The sequence below is a fragment of the Pelophylax lessonae genome (genome assembly GCF_965119305.1).
Source record: "Pelophylax lessonae genome assembly, chromosome: 6".
Classification (NCBI taxonomy): domain Eukaryota; kingdom Metazoa; phylum Chordata; class Amphibia; order Anura; family Ranidae; genus Pelophylax; species Pelophylax lessonae.
In genome coordinates, this window is record NC_138773.1 from 38,417,766 (window position 1) to 38,442,046 (window position 24,281).

General features: G+C 43.4%; 1 protein-coding gene across 1 annotated transcript in view; it reads left to right on the top strand.

Moving 5' to 3' along the window:
• Positions 1 to 24,281, top strand: part of LOC309558536 (uncharacterized protein) — a gene marked incomplete at both ends in the record, with an annotated part of 403,568 nt that overhangs the window by 57,975 nt on the left and 321,312 nt on the right. The window contains 3 exon segments of the mRNA XM_082261615.1: positions 3,417 to 3,791; positions 5,798 to 6,100; positions 11,601 to 11,951. Of these exon segments, the coding sequence (XP_082117741.1) occupies positions 3,417 to 3,791; positions 5,798 to 6,100; positions 11,601 to 11,951 (1,029 nt within the window).

Genomic DNA, 24,281 nt, shown 5'->3' on the forward strand with positions numbered 1-24,281 from the left:
CTTCTGAGAAGGCTGTCCACAAGGTTTGGAAGTGTTAGAAGCGTGTCTATGGGAATGTTTGACCATTCTTCCAGAAGCACATTTGTGAGGTCAGGCACTGATGTTGGACGAGAAGGTCTGGCTCGCAGTCTCCACTCTAATTCATCCCAAAGGTGTTCTATTGGTTTGAGGTGCCGGTCAGTCAAATTCCTCCACCCCAAACTCGCCCATCCAAGTCTTTATGGATTTTGCTTTGTGGGGGTGGGACTGAGCTGTTGATGTGTGAAAGGACACACAGAACAGCAGATTGGAAGCAAGCCTGTTTGGGCACCAACCATAGCAAGCTGCTTTCCATGAGGGCACTAGGCAGGAGGGAGGGGCCTGGCACGCCGGTGGAGGACCCAAAAAGAGGAGGATCGGGGCTGTTCTGTGCAAAACCACTACACAGAGCAGGTAAGTAATGGGCACCTTCTGCTTCCCTGATATAGTAATTATTACCAAGGGTTCCCTGAGCCTCAAAAGTTGTTTCAATGGTTTCTTCACATTAAATAGGTTGAGAAAGGCTGCTCTAACCATGTTAAAACATATCTGATTATATGATAGAGCGGGGGTCAGCAACCAGTAGATCGGGGACAGTTGACTAGTAGATCGCGGTCTGGGCTTGCTGACCCTCCATTCCAGAGCATCAAACAGAATGCCATGCAGAAGGAGTACTTTTAAAGCTGGGGCTGTAGAAGGGAGCAAGAACCACATAAGCCGATGCCTCCTCTGTAGTGCCAGTTCCGGTCTCATGCGGAGTGATACCAACTACACTCCATCTCTTATCCCGGCTAGTGGTCTCCAGAGTGGTGCCAGCAGCAGGAAAGAAGAGATCTTCAGGTCAGTGTGAAGCAATACACTGGGCATATAGTATAGGGCTGCTTTCACACTGATGTGCTGCGTTTTACCCACACCACCTGTGCGGGTTTGCTGCGCTTTGTCATAGACTTCTTCTTTATCCTGCAGGTTTGGAGCAGTTTCTGAAAGTGCACCACAACTGCAGAGTATAATAAAAGTCTATGGCAAAGCGCAGCTAACCCAGGAAAGTCGCAGATACACTGCGCTGCATCCACAGTGTGGGTAAACTGAAGCACATCAGTGTGAAAGCAGCCTTATCGGAGGCTCAGAACAATAAAGGTTCATTTACATTTGCAGTTTGGGGGTGGTAAAATCCCAAATTTAGAATGTGTTCATCACCCCTGCCCCAATCGCACCCACTATAGCTGCAGTGGCCAGAGGGGTTCACATGTTGCAGCCACAGCAGAAGTTGTATGCCCTGTCATGGTTGGAGGGTGTAGCACCTGCCAAGCATGACCCATTCAAGTGAATGAGGCCACTCAGCAAGTGCCCTGCAACCTTGTGCAGTACAGCTAACAAGGAGTTAAAGAAGGCAGTGTTGTGTTCCTTTTTCACTACCTACTTTAACCCTGTGGATCCCACAGAAGCATGCAGTTTAGGGGCACTTGCAGAGTGGATCCATTTACTTGAATGGGTCACAATTGACAGGCGGTAGCACCCACCAAAGGCAACAGGGGCGCTTAATATCTGCACACTTTTGGCTGCTGCTTCAGCAACTAAAGAGGGGGGGAAAGGTTTAGGAGCTGTAAAACCGTGACCGCAGAGTTTTTTTACCAACCCCTTTATGTGTGAATGAGCCCTAAGGGTGCCACTGCCGAATGCAACTAAGGGCTCATTCACAAGGGCAGCAAGCACAGCTGCTCACCTGAAAAGCGATCCAAGTGTGTTTGACAAGAGGTGCCTCTTCACCACCTGAATTAAACCCATGATTTACTTGCAATGCATGTGATTGTGACACGGTAGTACGGAAATTAGATGTTTAAATCAGGTGTGAAGAGGCAACATTGTGCCCGATGATCTTTGACTTCTCCCATGTTGTTCAGGTAGATCTCCACTTCTTTAAAGTTGCCTACCCCTGTGATAGATGTTTAATACATTTCTGTTTGTACCTTATGAGCAGTGTTGGTCATGTAACCTAAAAAAAGTAATTTAGTTATAGTTACTAGTTACTTCTCCCAAAAAGTAACTGAGTTAGTAACTGAGTTACAGCAGTAAAAAAGAAACTAATTACCAGGGAAAGTAACTATTGCGTTACTTTAAAAAAATAATCAAATATGTCAAATAACTTGTATGCCCCTTGCATGCGTGGTATTTGCTTAGTGGTACCTGCGTGGTATTTGCTTAGTGGTACCTGCATTGTACACTGATATGATACCTGAGGGGTATTTGCTGAGTGGCACTGGTGGTACCTCAGTGGTATTTGCTGAGTGGTACTGGCTTTCTGCATGGTACACTAGTACCTGAGTGGTATTTGCTGAGAGCGGCACTGTGGTATCTGCGTGTTACATTGCCGATGTATAGGGTGGGTGGGTAGGTGTATATAGGGGTCAGTGGGTGTATAGGGTGGGTAGGTAGGTGTATATAGGGGTCAATGGGTGTATAGGGTGGGTGGGTAGGTAGGTGTATATATGGGTCAGTGGGTGTATAGGGTGGGTAGGTAGGTGTATATAGTGGTCAGTGGGTGTATAGAGGTGGGTAGGTAGGTGTATATAGGGGTCAGTGGGTGTATATGGGGGGTAGGTAGGTGTATATAGGAATCAGTGGGTGTATAGGGGTGGGTAGGTAGGTGTATATAGGGGTCAGTGGGTGTATAGGGGGTAGGTAGGTGTATATAGGGGACAGCAAGTGTAAAGGGTGGGTAGGTGTATTTGGGGGTCAGTATGTAGGTGTGTATATAGTGGTCAGTGGGTGTATAGGGTGGGTAGGTAGGTATATAAGGTGGGTAGATAGATGTATATGGGGTGGGGGGGGGGTTGGTGAATGTACAGGACAGGTACAGTGCAGTTTGGTATTGGTGGGGCTCTCACCGCTCTCATGGTTCCCCTCGGCCGGTCCGCTCTCCCTCTCCGCTCTCCTCCATGTCACATGCCACTGCCAGTACCGTAGACACCGCCGGCAGGGTCATAGAGGAGTGAGGAGAAATTACACTACTGCCATCTAGTGGCGGTAGATGTAATTGTGGTAATGCCGCCTAAGTAATGGGAACAGCGTTACCATGAGGGGAAAAGTAATCAGTTAGATTACTAGTTACCCTCAAAAGTAACGGCGTTATGTAAAGCAGTTTACTTTAACGCAGTTACTACCATCACTGCTTATGAGGTTATTCAAGCTCCTGCAGTTCTAACAATGACCCTCATTAGTTTGGGCAAACAATTCTATTTTATGGAAGCCACAAACCCACTACTTGAAGAAAAGGTTTTCTTTGATTTTACATGTCCAAATCACATGTCAGTTGTAATAAGTCCGCTGTAGTAATGTTCTCTGCATTTTGCAAAGGTAGTGTATATAAATTCCTCACAGAAATATTACATTTCAAACAGGTTCTCAGAAGTTTTCAATGAGTGACTTTGAGGGTCCTGTGTGGATTGATGGTATGAAGACCTCACTGTCCTGCAAAGCTTCTAATTGTACTGGGAATGTCCAAGTGATTTGGGTCATTCAGTCTAAGGATGGCACGAAATTTGAAGTCTCTGAGAATCCATCCAAAGATAAGGAGGAGGAAGAACCTTTAATGTCCAGGGAGTATGAAGTAACAAAGAACATTGTCAGTCACAAGAATGGAAAACTTCAAGATATTACCACTAAGCTGACCTTCATTCCTTCTATATCCAGACATCTGGGGACCGCTGTGACCTGTAGGATTTCTGATAATAATGAAATAATAGAGAAAACATATGATCCTAAGTCAATTTTAGGTAAATAATTCAACATTTTATCCAAATATGAAGTTTTATAACACAGCTAACCTACATTTTAAGATACATCATTGCTCCCAGGCTGTCATTGTTTCTCTAGTCTCCAAAATCTTTCCATATTCTTCATCTTCTAGTCTGTGGAGGCAGAATCCTCAGTTATTAGGCTGTATAGATGAGAACAGTCTGTACTTCCCTTTAAACAATCAGATTCAAATCTGAACCTGAACAATTAAGGCTAAACAGGTCAATTGTATCTAGAGCCAAACCTTTTTTATAGTTTAGGATAGAGTATGTGGGTGGGTTCAGCATGGTGTGGCGGTAATAACACAGTCCAGGGGCGATGAAAGAACTTGGATTGAAATAATGCAATGCTAGTTCACAAACAATCCGGCGGGAAGTCAGCCCAACCGAGAACACTCACAGGTCCAACCGTGTGTAAAGAGCAGGCTTCAGCAAAAGTGACAGCGCCTATTAGGAGGGGTAGAATGCAGCCTGGCCGTCTCATGCCCAAGCAGGAAGATGTCCAGTGAAGTTGTAAGCTCTACCTTTTCCCTCCTCGTCAGGAACCTTTCCCTGCCACTAGTTCTATCCCTACCAGGTGGGGTATCTGTCCCTAGAAACCAAAAAAGAAGGGCACACCCACCTAGTGTATTAGCAAAATAACAATTTTATTTTGAAATATAAAAGGTATTCCTATTTACAATTGCATGACAAGCATAGTTATATAAAAGGATGCAGACAAGACCACCTCCAGGTCCACGGTACTCAGCTAGTGGTATGGGAAGCCCTCATAGCATCCAAAGACTTACATGTTTCGAGGGTCAAACCCTCTTCTGCAGAGCCAAACAAAGTATGGATGGTTTTACACTGAGCTTTATATCTTAATGAGCCAAGAGCTCAGGTGTACAATGACCTCCCGCCTCTTATGAGGGGAGTAGTCAGGGGTGGAATACGGATCTCATGAGCATCTTTTCTTTTCTATTCTTTTCTATTCTATTGGAATTTATTCTATTCGAAATTAGAATTGAAGAAGATGGTTGTATTATATTCTTTCTATTTTATTCCAATCTTTTTTGTTTTGTTTTGTTCTTTTCGATTCTATTCTTTTTTTTTTTTTTTTCTATTCTGTTATTTTCTATTAGTTTCTATTCAAATTAAATTTGAGTTTCAGAGGATGGCTATATTCTTTCTATTTTGATGTATTCTATTTTTTTTTTATTCTATTTTATTCCTTTATTTTCTATTCTATTTTATTTTAATATGTTCTTTTATTTTCTATTCTATTTTGTTCTGTTTTACTCTATTCTTTTATTTTAAATTCTGTCCATTTTTTTTATTCTAGTCTTTTATTTTCTAATATATCATATTATATTATATTAGATCATATATTATATTATATTTTCTATTCCTTTATTTTCTATTCTATTTCATTCTCCTCAGAAATTTGAATTTTATTCGAAAAGCATTCTAATTCAATTAGAAAACTATTGGAATTCAAATTTTGTCTGAAATTTTGATTACTTATCCTTCGGATTCATTTAATTTCTTTATTATTGTAATTCAGAAATTCAGATACATCCAAATTTCCGAATAAAGAAACATTTGTCCAAATTTCAATTCAGAACGAATAAACTGCACATGTCTAATTCTGATTTATTTTGGACAAATACTGTACTGATTAAACAAAAATCATACCATTTGTTATCATACAAGAAAAATGTTTTTGTTTGTCCCTTCAGAGAATTGTGCATGAACTGTCATGATCGTCTCTGAAAGCTGTGTACAAACGATCAGATTATCGTACGATCGCTTCCAAGCGGTATTTCTCTTCCATTTTCCTGATCATGTGTACTAGGCATTGGTATTCACTTGAACATCAGATATTGATCATCTTAAAAATTGTTTCCTGGGCAGTAATCTTCCCTACACTCTGTACTGGAGATGTTACAAGTGTTGCTTCTCTTTGTCATCTTATGTTGAACTAAACTCATTGCTTTGTTCTACAGCCAAACCCAAGTTTATTAAGCCGGTAAAGTCAACGATTTCTCCCCAAGGAGAAGTACAGCTGTCAGCTACTTTACAAGGATTTTATCCAGAAAAGATGGAGATTAACTGGACCTCTAAAAGTGAAAAATCTCAAAAAAAGTTCCAAATTACGGAAAATAAGAGCAAGAATGGCAACACATTTGATCTGGAGAGTAAATGTACAGTTCCTGGGGAGTTATTCAAAGATCCCGAGTTTAAGGTTCTGGTGACATGGAAACATGAATCTATGGAGGATCCAGAATTCCGGGAACTGTCTGTAAGAGGTAAGGAATTAGGAGGAGGGATAACAGAGGTGGGAGGCCGGGCTGGTGATGTCAAGCTCTCCACCTAATCCAATCAAAGAATGCTTTGCTTACATTCAGAAAATGCTCAGTATTCTCTGAAAGGCACCCGTGTTGAGCAGCCAACCTCTAGTGTGGAGAATGCATCAGGCTAAACGCTCATCACGAGACCCAGAAGCTAGTGCAGATCATTGGAGTAGCGGTGTCTATACAGTGATTTCCAGATTCCAGGGACATCAGCCAGGTACGGTATATACATAGTTACATTGGTCAAAGCTGGATCAATGTAACTATATAAAAATATACGACGCCTGGAACTATTATTTAACAGATTTTTTTAGATGATTTTGTTGATCCCACAGTATGTCTGTATTAGAATGGGAAATTAGGAAAACTACTTAGAGACCCTGTCACTGTGTCCATTCAAGGCCAAGTGAATGGCCTTGAAAAGTTTTAAAAGTAAGGAGGCGCCTAATAAATGTATGTCTATAACAAAATAAATATCATGACCAAACAATTCAAATATGAAATATCTTCATGAATTAATTAATATAATTATACACTGATCAAAGAAATTAGAGGAACACTTCCTAATCAGAGTATAGCATCAAGTCAATTAAACTCCTGTGATTTTGATCTGGAGAGTTAAGTAGCAGAGGGGGTTGTTATTCTGTTTCAGCTGCTTTGGTGTTAATTAAGTTAACAACAGGGGCACTAGATGGGCAACAATGAGACTACTTCCAAAACAAAATGGTTTTACAGGTGGAGGCCACTAAAAATGTTTTCCCTACTCCTCTTTTTTGACTGTTTTTCACTAGTTTTGCATTTGGCTAGGGTCAGTGTCACTACTGGTAGCACGAGGCGATACCTGGACCCTATAGAGGTTTGCTGTGTCTCCCACCACAGTCTCAAGAGCAAGGAGGAGATTCCAGGAGACAGGCAGTTACTCTAGGAGAGCTGAACAGGGCCGTAGAAAGTCCAATCAGTAGGACCGGTATTTGCTCCTTTGTGCAAAGAGGAACAGAATGAGCACTGCCAGAGCCCTACAAAATGACCTCCAGCAGGCCACTGGTGTGAATGTCTCTAAACAAACAATCAGAAACAGACTTCATGAGGGTGGCCTGAGGGCCCAACATCCTCTAGTGGGCCCTGTTGCTCACTGCCCGGCACCATGGAGCTTGATTGACATTTGCCATTGAACACCAGAATTGTCAGGTCCACCACTGGCACTCTGTGCTTTTCACAGATGAGAGCAGGTTCACTCTGAGCACATGTGACAGACGTGAAAGGGTCTGGAGAAGCCGTGGGGAATGTTATGCTGCCTGTAACATTGTTCAGTATGACCGGTTTGGTGGTGGGTCAGTGATGGTCTGGGGAGGCTTATCCATGGAGGGACGCACAGAACTCTACAGGCTAGACAATGGCACCCTGACTGCCATTAGGTATTGGGATGAAATCTTTGGACCCATTGTCAGACCCTACACTGGTGCAGTGGGTCCTGGTTTCCTCCTTGTGCAGAACAATGCCCGGCCTCATGTGGCGAGAGTATGCAGCCAGTTCCTGGAGGATGATGGAATTGATACCATTGAATGGCCCCCACACTCACCTGACCTAAATCCAATAGAACACCTCTGAGACATTATGTTTCGGTCCATCTGACGCCACCACGTTGCAACTCTGCAAGGTCTGTTCAGGAGCTCAGTGATGCCCTGGTCCAGATCTGGGAGGAAATACCCCAGGACACCATCTGTCATCTCAAAAGGAGCATGCCCCGACATTGTCAGGCATGCATACAAGCACATGGGGGCCGTACAAACTACTGAGTACCATTTTGAGTTGCTACAATAAAATTTCAGCAAAATGGACTAGCCTCCTGCATAATTTTTTTCACTTTGATTTTTGGGGTGCCTTTGAATTCAGCCCTCTGTAGGGTGATAATTTTCATTTCCATTAAACGATGTGGCATCCTTTCATTCCTAACACATTACCCAGTCCATATCAGAATATATACTTAGCATGATATTTTTCCCCATCAAGATCTGATGTGTTTTCAAAGTGTTCTTTTAATGTTTTTGAGCAGTGTATATACACTATATTACGAAGAGTATTGGAACGTCTGCCTTTACACACACATGAAGGTTAGTGGCATCCCAGTCCATAGGGTTCAATATTGAGCTGGCCTACCCTTTGCAGTTATAACAGCTTCAACTGTTCTGGAAGGTTGTCCACAAGGTTTTGAAGTGTGTCTATGGGAATGTTTGACCATTCTTCCAGAAGAGCATTTGGGAGGTCAGGCACTGATGTTGGACGAGAAGGCCTGGCATGCAGTCTTCATTCTAATTCATCCCAAAGGTGTTCTGTAGTGTTGAGGTAAGGCCAGGCAAGTTTCTCTGCCCCAAACTCGCTCATCCATGTCTTGCTTTGACCTTTCTTTATACACTGGTCCAAATCATTTGGTGGAGGGGGGATTATGGTGTGGGTTTTTTTTTCAGGGGTTGGGCTTGGTCCCTTAGTTCCAGTGGGAATTCATAAGGCCTCAGCAGCATATCAAGACATTTAGGACAATTTCACATTACCAACTTTGTAGGAACAGTTTGGGGATGGCTCTTTCTGTTCCAACAAGGCAAGTCCATAAGGACATGAATAGGTGAGTCTGGGGTGGAGAAACCTGACTGGCCTGCACAGAGTCCTGATCTCAACCCGATAGAACACGTTTGGGATGAATTAGTGCGGAGAATGCGAGTTAGGCCTTCTCGTCCAACATCAGTACCTGACCTCACTGATGCACTTCTGGAAGAATGGTCAAACATTCAGATAGACACCCTTCTAACACTTCCAAACCACACTTCCAAACCTTGTAGACAGTCTTGTCAGAAGAGTTGAAGCTGTTATTCCCGCAAAGGGTGGGCCAACTCAATATTTAAGCATACGGACTACGTTCATGTGTATGTAAGGCAGGTGTCCCAATACTTTTGGTAATATTGTGTGTGTGTGTATATATAAACACACACACACACACACACACACAACAAATAACTCAATAAATGTGTATATACAAATATGTATATACACTGTAAAGAACGCTGGTATCCCGAATACCTGTTTACTCCCAAACTGGCTAGGGACTTTGTGACTATAGCCCTTTTCACCTGGAGTGCTGAGTCGATCGTTCCCAAAATCCTAGCGAGCATAGAAGAAGAATAAAGCAACACAGCAATCCCATACCCAAACTTCAGTTTGGGTATGCGATTGATAAAGGATCCAACAGGAAAACTGTTTATTGAACAAACTCATACAGAATATATACCCCACTAGGTCAGGTGAGCCTAAATACATTATCATGTGCAGATGAAGTTGTATACAGAAAACTATTCAACCTGAGCTAATTAACTAGCCATCTGGTTATAAACAGTAGGTGAATGGGAGTCCAGACCTAGACAAGGTTATAATTAACATGCTAATTAACTCGGCACTGAAACCAGTCTGGATGACCAGACTGCCGGCAACAAGGCTAAAACAAAGTACAATACACATTATCCTAAGTATAAACACAGAACACCTAATTAACCACTTTACCACAAGAGCATTTTGCTGTCTTACGTCTGGGCCACTTTTTGCGATTCGGCGCTGTGCGACTTTAACTGACAATTGCGCAGTCGTGCGACGCCGTAACCAAACAAAATTGACATCCTTTTTTTCCCACAAACAGAGCTTTCTTTTGGTGGTATTTGATCACCTGTGCGATTTTTACTTTTTGCGCTATAAACAAAAAAAAAGCGTTTATTTTGAGAAAATAACAATATTTTTCAAATTTTTTTATATGAAATCCCCCCCAAAAAAGTAAATTGTAAAAACCAATTTTTTAAAAATTTTTGGCCAATTTGTTTTCTGCTACCTATGTTTGGTAAAAAAAATCGCAATAAGCGTATTTTGATTGGTTTGCGCAAAAGTTATTGCGTTTACTAACAAAGGGAAAGATTTTTGTCATTTTTGGTGGTTTTTTTTTAACGCGTAATGGCGGCGATCTGCGATTTTTTTTTGCGGGACTGCGACATTGCGGCGGACAGATCGGACCCTTGACTGACATTTTTGACACTTTTGGGGGTACCAGTGACATTACTGCAGTAATCAGTGCTATAAATATGCACTGTTACTGTAAAAATGACACTGGCAGGGAAGGGGTTAACTTTATTGGAGAGGGAGGGGTTAAGGTATGCCTGGTGCTTACTGACGTGTGGGAGGGGGGAGGTGACTGTGTGAGACAGGGACAGATCGGATGTCCAGCTATGCTGAACACTCCGATCTGTCACTCCCTGTCACTGAGGAGATCCGCCTCCTGTTTACCTGTTTACACAGGCGGGCGGATCTCCACACTAGATCCCCGACGATCGGGGCAGAGCAGCGGCGATCGCCTCTGCTCCTCCCCTGGCCCGACTCCCGCTGTGAATGAAAACAGTGGGAGCGCGCCTCCGGCGGCGCACGAGCGCCGCCTACAGGGGAGGAGTCTGACGACGTAGGTCTACGTCGTCAGACGGGAACGAGCCACTTTGCCGCAGTACTATTACAGTACTTAGTGGTAAAGTGGTTAAACAGACAATAGAAGGAGACCCTAGTAGCAGACTGTCCGTCTCCTACATTAAAGTACATGGAATCTACATCTAAGCAATGCTTTGGTTATTCAGGAGTGACAGACCTCATGGCAACAATCTACAATAGTCTATGAGGCAAAGCTTATACAATGTTCTATCATTCTGATACAGGGGAATTAATGTATCATAGATTTCTTGAGGGATATTGCAGATAAATATATTACTGCACCATTTGAAGTAATCCAAACCATATTCTCAGTGTCCATTAAGTAGCTGTCCATCATTTTCTCAGTCACCCTGTGCCCCTAAAAGACACATGGGGACTTACACATAAGAGGGGCCTAGGGAGCTGAGAGAGGGATTTCTCAACTTCTCTAAGGTGAGTTGTGTTCCAGGGGCCCCCCAACTAAAGTGACTCCCGTCACTGGACCCAAGGTCCACCAAATGCAAGATAGAAAGAAACAGCCCAAATATGTGGTTTCATCAATTACACAATAGACAAATCTTTTTATAAAATACCTTCAAATACTACAGGTCCAAAAATGTAAACCCAAGGAAAGCACTGGTGAAATTCCGCTGAGTATCTTTTGTTGAAAAATATATATAACACATGCTCTCACATGTGTGAATGGGCAATATTAAAAAATATCCACTAAAAAGCCAGACAACATTTATACAAAACAAGTGCCTTAGTATCTTTGGACATGGTGATAGTAAAATTTAAAAACAAAATTTCTTAGATGTGCACAAGAAAACTTGAATAAACTCAAATTGTATCACAATATACCCTGCCATGAAATATGAAAGGAAAAATCTGATAGGTTGGTAGGGTTTCACAGACCATTTTCTGCACATTAATTCTGATGTGTCTCCACTTTTTTCCCCATTAATAGATCTTCCCTGGCATCCAAAGCTTCAGGCCACCCCCATAGAGAGCGTTTTCCAAGATGACGAGGTTCTCTTACAGTGCCGGGTGTCAGACTACTTCCCGGACGCTCTGGTTGTGAAATGGTTGGAGAGGAAGATGGGCAGTCAGGAATTGGTGGAGATTTCCAGTTCTGAAAAGTACAAAATTCCAAAAATCTTATCACAAAAATTGGAGAACGGAACCTTTTCTTCTACATCGGTTTTATCCTACAAGAGGTCTAATCTATCAGAGAAGGGAATTGAATTTATCTGCAGAGTGGAACATCCCAGTCTTGGCACACCCCTCCAAAGCACTATTGTACAGTATAAAGACACAGGTAACCTTATTTCATTGAATCTTACACAAAGTTCAAGGCCTAAGTGTAGTCTAAATAAAAAAACCTAAGAATCAGCACTAAGAACATGACTTACTATTAATGTGCAGTACCCCTCATGCTGCTAGCTCCTGGTTTCCTTGAGATCCTCTCCAATGAGCCAAATCCCAATTAACACACACTATGTATAGGTGTGTTATCACTCAGGGGATTCTAAAGTTTGATAGAGTGAAGCACAAAATGTGTGAAGGTATATTAACCTCTAAAATAGACACAGTAAAAAAGAGTGTATAAATCCTCAAAAGATAATGTTGTACAAAAATAATCCTTTTCAAATAGAATCACGTAAAATAAATCATACATATAGTAGTGCTGCAAATAAATATATAAAGGTGTTACATATATATATTGTGATTGCTACGTCCATACAGATAGTATTTAAGGTGCCAAAAGTGCTGTCATAAGGTGCATAAATCTTGTGCCAAGACTTATCAATGTGGATCGAGCCTTGTGTGCGGTTGTTCACCTTGTGGTAAATAATAAAGGTATGCGCTCACCAGAAGGGAGCAGGTCACACAGACCTAACAGGCGTTTTGAAATAAAGGATCCTGGATGGATCACTCTCTCTGCTCTTTTCCTAGTAGTATGAGTACTTCAGGTCCTCCAGGGGGCAGAAAGAGGGCTGATGGCTCAACCCTATCCAACTCAGTATTCCTAGATAGACACTCTCCACTCCTCTCCACCTGACAGGACCAATCCTCCAAAACCTCCAGGGTACTCATGTAAGGATTGACATAGGAGACAAAGGTGCAGATATCGTGTAATATTGCCTTTATTAATTAAAATTAAAAATAAATGGGGGTGCTTACATATATAGTGCCATCCTGGCACTGGAAGGAATGCCAAAGGTAAGTGTGTTACACCATTCCGTGTAGAGCTAGGGAGCCCCTTAATCTCTTGATCTCGGGTAGCGTGGCAGTGGCCGGCTTGCGTTCCACTGTTTAACAGGAAGTTCCACTGTTAACACGATGTGATGTCACAAATCACGTGGTTTCCGGGCGATACTCAGACCACTATGATACTTACATTACATTTTTGTAGGGGGTTGCAGGATGAGTCACACAGAGGCCGGGGGATGGGCTGGAGGGTGGGCCTGGCGCATCATTAATAGCTTGTTGCCTACACTGCGAAGAGGCAGCCAGCTGAAGAGCAATAAGATGGCAGTGTGGGATCTGATGTTTGCTGCCGGAACAGCAGATCACAGCGGGACAACATTGGATTTGCTGTACAGGTGAGTATGTGTTCTGAAGAGAATTCAGGGTCTCAGGTAAGAGGTAAAAAAAAATAAAAAATAGGGTAAAGTTGACAACTTGGAGACGGCACCTCCCGCCTCTTTAAGGGGTTTAGAATGCCGGTGTTCCGTGAGAATTACCTACCCGTGAGAAAAACCTACCCCTCGTCACTTCCGGTACTCGGCACTGTATGTAATGCAGCGGGTACATTAAAACAGCTGTGCTGAAATAGGAGTGATCTCCGCTCCTGTCCCGGTCACTTCCCTGCTCTCGGATAGTAAATATAAAAGCGGCGGCGGCTGTATGAAAAGATAAATCACTGAGCCGAAAGCCGCTTTTATATTTACTTGCCGAGAGCAGGGAAGTGACCGGGACAGGTGCGGGGATGACTCGTATGTCAGCACAGCTGTTTTAGGTAAGTGCCGCGTCGGTAGGTTTTTTTCACGGTACACCGTGATCGTTTTATACTAGTGCGCATGCGCAATAGTAAGCTCCTCTGTTCTGCCTTTAGGTATCCGGCGCTCTGGGCATGCGCACTGCTGCGCTGCTCAGATGCTTCTGGCCGGAAGTGACGAGGGGTAGGTAATTCTCACAGGGTAGGTAATTCTCACGGAACACCGGGAGGCAGGGCGGGGTTTATGATCATGTGACTGCCATTATTTGCTGTCACGGAGGTCACAAGCAGCAATTGGGCACTTTCCGTTAGCCGCCAGTAACTGTGTCAGGCGCACACTTAGACCCACCCACTGAGAAGGCCGCATATTTGCGTGCGGCCGGCGCCATGAGGTTAAAATAACAAAATAATACATACATTATTTTTGGGAGGCAAACTAAGCTTTCTCTTTCTTGCAAAAACTATTTTACTTTTTATGTACTCAATAGACAAAAATACTACAGTATTCCATTTTAACCAGTGTTTTTTTTTTTTAACAAAAAGTAGATTGGCTTTAAATAATAGGTATACAATTTTATACCCCTTTCAGATGGAACGGAGCCGTCCAAGCAGAATGCACCTGCTTGGTGTGGGATCTCCCTGCTGATCCCTGCTAACAGGCAGATGACAAGTCCGCTCCGCTATGCAGACCGCAGAGCAGACACAGACACAGCCCGCTTACCTCTATGGGGCGATCGGATGGTAACTGACTGCGTGTCCGTTTCCATTTGATTGTTATCTGATCCGATTCGGTGGACAGATGGCAATTGTATCAACATATGTCTATTTTTAGCGGAGTTTATCAGATTCGATGCCCAGCGGGTCTGTCATCTGCCCGTGGAAAGCAATGGATGGTCCGATCAGGTCCGCCTGAAAAACTGACAGGTGGACTCAATCGGTCCGCAGGTGTGAAGGGGGCCTTACTCTATAATTTGTCTCATTTAAAATAATGTTTCTGCCACAAAGCTTGGCAAATGTTTTATACAGTATGTTCTTTTTCTGTGTATATGGGTGTGAGTCTCGCGCTGTCTTGAGGGTTGTGGGTGGGGGTACCCTTAATGCTGCGTGTACCAGTTACTGTAAACCATACAGTTGTAAGACAAATGATGGGTGGGGGGGAAGTACCGCGCTTCAGGGAAAATGTGTATCAAATAAATAGGTGAATAATAGTAATTTAAATATATAAAATCAATGATAAATAAACAAATATACACTGTGATGGTGCTGAATCTTATGTGGTGTCTTCTAAAAATTATTAGTATAGATCTCCGATATAACAATAAATCTAAAACTCCTCAGTTTACCAAAGATAGATCTATAAATATAAAGTGCAAAGGTGCATACACAATTAGTAAGGTAGAAAGTGCTTATAGTGATATCTGTATTAATATCAAGTGACTAAAAAGACATATTCATAAAAAAAGTGACAGTAAAGTGTTCAGTGCACAAAACATTATCAGGTAAAGAGTCTTGTGTATTGCACAGTGTAAAAATAAAGTGCTTCCAATCTCTATAAGGTGCTCAAATGTCCCAAAGTAAACAGGAGATTCATAGGCGGTGTTCTTTCCTTTTCCAGGTGTCTCAATCTTATAACCTCCACCTTTCCACCGTTTAAATCTATGGGGTGCTTCTTAGTGCTCTTCCCCTATGGGTGTGCTAAATGCTCACCTCCAAATTTCAGATCATGCGCAACTTGATCTAAATAGGTATTGCACTCCTCTCCTCTCCTTCTTAGCCTTGTATGTTAAATAGGGGGATGATGGTCTGCCTCGTCTTGACAGGGTCGGGGTGAATGCCCTCCGGAACTTGCTCGAATCTCAAAATAAGGGGCCCATATAGTGTAGTATTTCCAAACTCAAAGATTTATTTAACTAAAATATAACAACTCGCATAAAAACGGAAGTATCTTAGCCTTTTAGCTGCTTACAGTCAGCTTTGGGACTGACTTCCACATTCCATACGTCACTTCCGGTACTCTGCCCTACGCGTTACGTCACGGCCGCTCACGTGACTTCTTAAGGGTGACATAACTGGGCCCCACAGTTTGAATCAATCCCCTAGGCTCACATTTAACCCCTTGATCACCCACAGGTTGATCAGCGACAGTAGATCCGTAACGTCAATTGGGGGGTCTGTGCGGGCAAACCTCAGACCAAACAGGAATAAAAATAAGCACTATGCACTATCAACTTCCACAAAAGAAAGAGGGGCATATGCAAATGCCAGGAGCTTAGCTAATAAAATGGAGTTGAAAATGTTAGTACATGAGGAGGACATCGACCTTGTGGGAATAACAGAAACTTGGTTCGACCCCTCACATGAATGGCTGGCCAATATCCAAGGATATTCTGTGTACCGGAAGGACACGGTAGGAAAAAGAGGGGGAGGGGTATGTCTCTATGTCAAGAATAATGTAAGGGTGATAGAGAGGAGTGATATTATGGAAGGGATGAGTACGGAGTTAGAATTCGTTTTGGTAGAACTCCATAGGGAAGAAGTACATTAAACCCCCGCTTCATCGCGGTTCAGTTTTTGCGGTCCCGGTATATTGCGTTTTTTTTCTGTAATGTTATTTTACTATATTAATCATTGAAACTTAAATATTTTTGTGTTTTCCATAGCTCTTGCTCTGTGTCTCAGTATCTTTTATGTGTTTAAATGAGTTTCTATTGTTTTAAAAGTGTGTTTAAAGACCTTAAAATGCTTTTACACGTACAGTGACTTTAAAAAAAAAACATGCCTACAGTGTATTTTAATAGGGTTTTTTAGTAATTGTGGGGGTTTGTTATAGGTCACCCAACCAAAGGGAGGAGGTAGAGCTGGAATTTATATCACTGTTGGGTAAAGTGGCAAAGCTGGGATCTGTCATCATATTAGGAGACTTCAATTATCCCAACATTGACTGGGAAGAGGGGACTAGACACTCACAGAAGGCCCGTCTCTTCATGGAAACCTTACAGGACAACTACATGTCTCAGTTGGTGGATTCTCCTACTAGAGAAAATGCAGTCCTGGATCTATTGATCACTAATGACCCAGACCTAATCTCGGAGGTAGGAGTCCAGGACAACCTGGGCTCTAGCGATCACAGGATGATCACATTTAGCATATATAACAATATAACAAGGCAAGAGGGGAACATAAGAACCCTAAACTTCAGAAGGGCAAACTTTCCCAAATTGTGCTCAATGATGGGAAGGGTAAAATGGGACCAAACCCTAGGAACACTGACCACGGAGGAAAAATGGGAAGGCTTTAGGAACATATTAAACAAATGCATCTCGCAGTGCATTCCTATGGGAAATACATTTAGAAGAGACAAACCCAAACCTGGCTGGCTAAACTGTAATGTTAAAAACTTATCAGGGGAAAAAAAATTGCCTTAAAAAAATATAAATCAGAGGGGACAATATTGGCTTTCCAGCAATGCAAGGAAGCAAATAAGAAAAGTAAATACGAAATCATATAGTTACATAGTTACATAGTAGGTGAGGTTGAATAAAGACAATAGTCCATCCAGTTCAACCTGTGTAGGTGTGTGTGGTTGTAATCATCTCACATAGCCCTGAATGTTCTGATCCTTGAGATGTAAGTCTAAGAGTCTTTTGAAAGCCACCATACTTCCCGCAGAAACCACCTCTTGTGGTAGAGAATTCCACAATCTTGTAGCCCCAACAGTAAAGAACCCCCCTCGTTGCCTGAGGTTAAAACGCTTCTCTAATCGCATTGTATGCCCTCTTGTCCTCATGCAATCCCTTCGAATGAACAGCTTTTTTTCTAAGCTGAGATCCCCAACAATGCAAAACGTTATGTTTGGCGTAAAAGCACCCTCATCACCCTGAACACACCATCCCCACTGTCAAACATGGTGGTGGCAGCATCATGGTTTGGGCCTGCTTTTCTTCAGCAGGGACAGGGAAGATGGTTAAAATTGATGGGAAGATGGATGGAGCCAAATACAGGACCATTCTGGAAGAAAACCTGATGGAGTCTGCAAAAGACCTGAGACTGGGACGGAGATTTGTCTTCCAACAAGACAATGATCCAAAACATAAAGCAAAATCTACAATGGAATGGTTCACAAATAAACATATCCAGGTGTTAGAATGGCCAAGTCAAAGTCCAGACCTGAATCCAATCGAGAATCTGTGGAAAGAACTGAAAACTGCTGTTCACAAACGCTCTCCATCCAACCTCACTGAGCTTGAGCTGTTTTGCAAGGAGGAATGGGCAAAAATTCAGGCTCTCGATGTGCAAAACTGATAGAGACATACCCCAAGCTTACAGCTGTAATCGCAGCAAAAGGTGGTGCTACAAAGTATTAACTTAAGGGGGCTGAATAATTTTGCACGCCCAATTTTTCAGTTTTTTATTTGTTAAAGTTTGAAATATCCAATAAATTTCGTTCCACTTCATGATTGTGTCCCACTTGTTGTTGATTCTTCACAAAAAAATTGTTTTATATCTTTATGTTTGAAGCCTGAAATGTGGCAAAAGGTTGCAAAGTTCAAGGGGGCTGAATACTTTCGCAAGGCACTGTATGCCTGGCTGCCAGTGCCAGGCCAGCCTATTTGCAAAAGAAATCCTGATTTGAATTAAATTTTTGCTGCCAGTGCCAGCCTATTTGCAGACGAAATCCTGATTTCTTTGAATAAAATTGTTGCTGCCAGTGCCTGCCAGTGCCAGCCCAGCCTATCTGCAAAAGAAATCCCTAAGTAGAAGTTACTCCTCTCTCAAGTCCTCCACTTACCTTGGGTGTGCTGTGCGGTGTGGCTGCAGAGTGTTCCCGCTGGACATAGTACAGGAGATGGTCAGAGACTGCAAACATGATACAAGAGATGGTCAAAGACTACGGACATGATACAGGAGATGGTCAGAGACTAAGGACATAGTACAGGAGATGGTCAGAGACTAAGGACATAGTACAGGAGATGGTCAGAGACTGCAGACATAGTACAGGAGATGGTCAGAGACTGCGGACATAGTGCAGGAGATGGTCAGAGACTGAGGACATAGTACAGGAGATGGTCAGAGACTGAGGACATGATACAGGAGATGGTCAGAGACTGCGGACATAGTACAGGAGATGGTCAGAGACTGTGGACATAGTACAGGAGATGGTCAGAGACTGTGGACATAGTACAGGAGATGGTCAGAGACTACGGACATGATACAGAAGATGGTCAGAGACTGAGAACATAGTACAGGAGATGGTCAGAGACTGCGGACATACTACAGAAGATGGTCAGAGACTGAGGACATAGTACAGGAGATGGTCAGAGACTGAGGACATGATACAGGAGATGGTCAGAGACTGAGGACATGATACAGGAGATGGTCAGAGACTGAGGACATGATATAGGAGATGGTCAGAGACTGAGGACATGATACAGGAGATGGTTGGTCCGAGTCTGAGGACATGATACAGGAGATGGTCAGAGACTGAGGGCATGATGCAGGAGATGGTCAGAGTCTGCAGACCTAGTACAGGAGATGGTCAAGAGACTGCAGATGTGATACAAGAGAAGGTCAGAGACTGCAGACATGATAGAAGATAGAAGGACACTAGGGGGGCCGGAGAGCACAGGGAAAGCAGAGAGCACTGGAGGAGCTGAAGGGCAAGGGGGGGGACTGGAGAGAATTAGGGGGGGTTTGGAAAGCATTGCAGGGGGCTTGGAAGGTGCAGGGTGTGGATAGCACTGGGGGGGGGAGCGGGCAGGGAAAACCAGGGGGATGGAGAGCATGGGGGGAGGGGGGGGGAACTGGAGAACACTGGGGGGAACTGGAAATCACTTAGGGGGGAGGAGCCAGGGTGCACAGGGGGGTGGAGAGCACTGGGGGAGCCAGAGAGCATAGGGGGAGATAAAAATAACTATGGGGACTTGAAGAGCATGGGGGGGGGGCTAAAGAGCATGGGGGGCTAAAGAGCACTGGGGGGTTAAGAGCACTGGGGGGGGGTTAAGAGCACTGGGGGAGGGTTAAGAGCACTAAGGGGGGGGGGCTAAGATCACTGGGGGGGTTTAAGAGCAAGGAGGGTGATAAGAGCACTGGGGGGGGTGTTAAGAGCAGGGCGGGTGTTAAGAGCAGGGGGGTGTTAATTGCACTGGGGGGGGGGGTGTTAAGAGCAGGGGGGGTTTAAGAGCACTGGGGGGGGTGTTAAGAGCACGGGGGGTTCTAAGAGCAGGGGGGGTGTTAAGAGCAGGGGGTGTTAAGAACAGGGGGGGGTGTTAAGAGAAGGGGGGAGGTGTTAAGAGCAGGGGGGTTTTAAGAGCACTGGGGGGGGGTGTTAAGAGCACTGAGGGGTGGGGGCTGGAGAGCACTAGGGGGCCAGCAAGTTGTATAGGAGGGGGATGAGACAGCTGCATATAGATGATTTGATCTTTACGTATTCCTCCTGCAGCCGCAGAATGACTGCAGGAGGGAGAGGAGAATCAGCCATTCAACGGCTGCAGGAGGAATACAGAAAGATGAATTCCTCTATATGCAGCTGTCCCATCCCCTCTCCTACCCAGCACACATACACAGGAAGAGGACGCTGCTCACCTTCTTCCCGCCGGTGAAGGAACTGCTGCTGCAGCCGCATTTACAGTTACACTGCCTTACACATGCGGGCCGGCCTGACACCCGGGGCGGGCCGCCCCCCCCCCCCGCACCCCCCGTTGGTACAATGAGGAAGCCAGTCAGCAGATGCTTGTAGTGTGTGTCCTAGAGTTCCATTGATGTGGCACAGTAGCGAGCGGACGACCAGCCTTCGCAGTCTTCTCTTCCTCCCAGGCAGCGCTCTGCTCACGTGTTCCAATGTATACGTCCTCCGGCCGGGCGGTTCAGGTTACAGCACAGCATACTCTGTGGAGGAGATCCTGGATTTATCAGCACAGACATGGCCACTGGGAATCATTCATTTGCACTCATAGTCATGTCGCCAGCCCACAGCTCACACCCCCCCCCCCCCCCTGAGCAGAAGGCTGATTGGCCGCGGAGCCGGCCGCAGTGAGCAGTGACTGAGTGAGGGAACTTCTTTGTGATGAGCAAGCAGCGGCCCACCAGGAAAATGCCTGGTATACCCTATGGCCAGTCCGGGCCTGAATAAAATTATAACCCAAACATCTAACAAATCAATGTGGTAAGCTGGCATAAGGAAGTCCATATATGAACATACAAAGTTCACAGAAAATGGTGATAGCTTGAATAGATGCCCAGAAAGAGAAAAACTCCAGATAACAGAAGAGGGATCAGGTGAGCCCAGGGGTAGTAGAGATGAATCCACCCGACTAGTGTGTTAAAAATGGCTCCTTACCGGATCACCCTTGCCACTAAATTATAGGTGGCTAAACGCTCTGAATGAATGAATGGCTGTCAAGTTGAAATCCTCCAATACAGCGTAGAAAATATATCCAGGCACGAGCATGTGCAATTCACTACAGGGGCAAACGATCACATCTCAGGGAAAGACTCATTGTGTAAAATCATGGAATAGAACAAAGGGAAGGCTCCCATAGTGCATTATCAAATGACAACTTTTATTTTAAAATCAATGTTAAAATGCACTCACATGTAAAAGATCAAAATAGAACGGACAGGGCATACAGCAGTAGCATTCCTGCCGATCGTTCCTCCTTAGATCCCAGGTCTCCCGGCCGTAGACAGACTTGAATGGGAGAGGAAATATCATCACCCCTTCATCTGTCCACCAGTGACCAATATGAAAACAGACTCGCCCCGTCAGGATAAACCACGCCCCTACATGTTTCGTGATAATTCACGTCCTCTGGGGGTTGGTCCTAAGCGGCGCTGTGCGAGGTCAGGGGTTTATATAAGACTAAAGCCTCATCTTAGATACTGGCAAAATATATATATATATATGTTTTTTTTATTTCTATTTTTATTTTTATCTTCATTTTTATTTTTACTTTTATTTTTATTTTCATTTTTATTATTATTTTTGTTCATTTGTTTTTTATGTTTTTGTCCCATTCTTGTTCATTGATTTGTTAGATGTTTGGTTTATAATTTTATTCATGATTTAGCGCAGCACCACATTGTTTTGATTATTTTTATTTGGAACTTGTACTATTGTTTCAGGTATCAGCTGCTTCTCCTTTATGCGCAGTGTTTTTTTCTGTTTTTCTTTAATATTAGCATGCATAAAGAAGGGGAGGTATTCCAGAGATAAAACTATAATCCTACCACTTTATAAAACTCTGGTCTGACCGCATCTGGAGTATTCTGTTCAGTTCTGGTCGCCAGTCCTCAGGAGGGATGTGTTGGAGCTGGAGAGAGTGCAGAGAAGGGCAACTAAACTAATTAGGGGATTGGAGGACCTTAATTATACTATCACTTCATTTATTCTCCCTGGAGAAAAGACGCCTGAGAGGGGACATGATAGCAATTTACAAATACCTCAATGGTGATCTCAGCATAGAAAAAACACTATTCAGTCGCAAGGATTGCGTGAGGACGCGAGGACATACAATGCGATTAGAGGAGAAGCATTTTAACCTCAGGCAACACAGGGGGTTCTTTACTGTTAGAGCTACAAGATTGTGGAATTCTCTATCACAAGAGGTTGTTTCTGCAGGAAGTATGGCTACTTTCAAAAGACTTTTGGACGTACATCTCAAGGCTCAGAACATTAAGGGGTATGAGAGATGATTATGGCCACACACACCTACACAGGTTGAACTGGATGGACTATTGTCTTTATTTAACCTTAACTACTATGTAACTCTGTAACCCCTTCCCTGCCAATGGCATTATTACAGTAACAGTGCATATTTTTAGCACTGATTACTGTAGTAATGTCACTGGTACCCCCAAAAGTGTAAAAAATGTCAGTTAGGGGTCCGATCTGTCCGCCGCAATGCCGCAGTTCCACAAAAAATCGCAGATCGCCGCCATTACTAGTAAAAAAAAAACAATAAAAATGACATAAATCTTTCCCGTAGTTAGTAGAGGCAATACTGTCAGAATGTTTATACTGCTCTGATACCGATCTGTCCGCCGCAATGCCGCAGTTCCACAAAAAATTGCAGATCGCCGCCATTACTAGTAAAAAAAAAACAATAAAAATGACATAAATCTTTCCCGTAGTTAGTAGAGGCAATACTGTCAGAATGTTTATACTGCTCTGATAAACAGTGTCTATTTATGCAAATAAGCAAAGATCTGTCAAGTTAGGAGATTCTCAACTTATTACCATAAATCAATAAAAATGCAAGATCGTTTTAAGTGACACTAAACTGAAGATAAGGAGGATACAATTCTGTGCAAAAATATATATATTTATTAAATACTTCAGTGCAAAATAAAATGTCAAAAATATAATTGGTGATAAACACAAAGTTTAGAGTAAAATGCAATAAAATATATCACACAGGTAATATGAGAATAAAATCAAAGAATATTATCTCTGAATAATAAGATGACCATAACCAATGACTTCTAGAAGATGATTAATATTCTACCAGGAAGACATAAAATATGGCAACCAATATGACAGATTTGACATGTGACTTCTCTCATCCAACAGATATTCATAATTCCAATATTTTAAATAAAGTTACATGGATATAAATTGTTATACCATGTACTGTGACTTATTAAAAGTCCAAAGATTCATGGTAAAGTAAAATTCTATTTAGTCAATCTACTACAAAGAATATCATCATAATTGAACCATTTACTAAAGCCAAAATTAGTTTACAATACCAAGATAAGACAAATTAATCCAATCATACTGCAGTAAATTCAAATCTTGATGCTAACAGTTGAGGTGTGAGAATGGATCAATTAGGATTATATGTATGAGGCAATTTAGAATGTATACTTTACCGAACTCTAGAATGTCTGTTGAATAGGATGTTACGCTGCCCTGGCTTTCAGGATCAAATGTCACCCATCAGTGTCCCAGAGCTTCCTTGAAAGCATCTTACTCCTCTTACGATCTCTTCAATTCTCCCCTCTCTCTCTAGCTGACTAAAACTTTATGCCACCTGAAGTGTGGGCGGAGATCTCATTACCATATAATTCCTACGTCACTTAAAGCGGAGTTCCGGGCACAGAAACCATTGTTCAATAAACATACCCCCGGGACAGTCAGGGCTAGCACATTCCACAATGGCTAGCCTCTGATCTGTCCCGGTTTGCACTTACCTGCAAGAAGAAATACTTACTTATAAAATTTCTTCCACAGCGTTTCCATCTCTCTTGTGGGCAGCTGAAGCCGGCGCGATCCTCTTCCGCGTCTTCTTCCGCGTCCTCTTCTCCCAGAATGCGCCTGCACCGGCCCCTCTCGTCACTTCCGGGGCGGCGCCGCATTCCTCCACAGCTTCTGGGCATGCCCAGAAGCTGTTTAGCAGGGAATGCGGCGTCGCCCCGGAAGTGACGAGCGGGGCCGGTGCCGTCGCATTGATTCCTGGGAGCGATGACGTTCAGCTCCCAGGAATCATTGCAAGCCCGGAAGTGACGGTGGAGCCGCGGCGCAGAGGGAGGAAGTGAAGAATAGGTGAGTATCTTCGATCTACAATTACAAGGTGAGTACAAAAAAAAAAAAAAACCTAACTATCCAATTCTGTTTCAGGTGAAGGTGAACAAGCGGACTGGCACAAA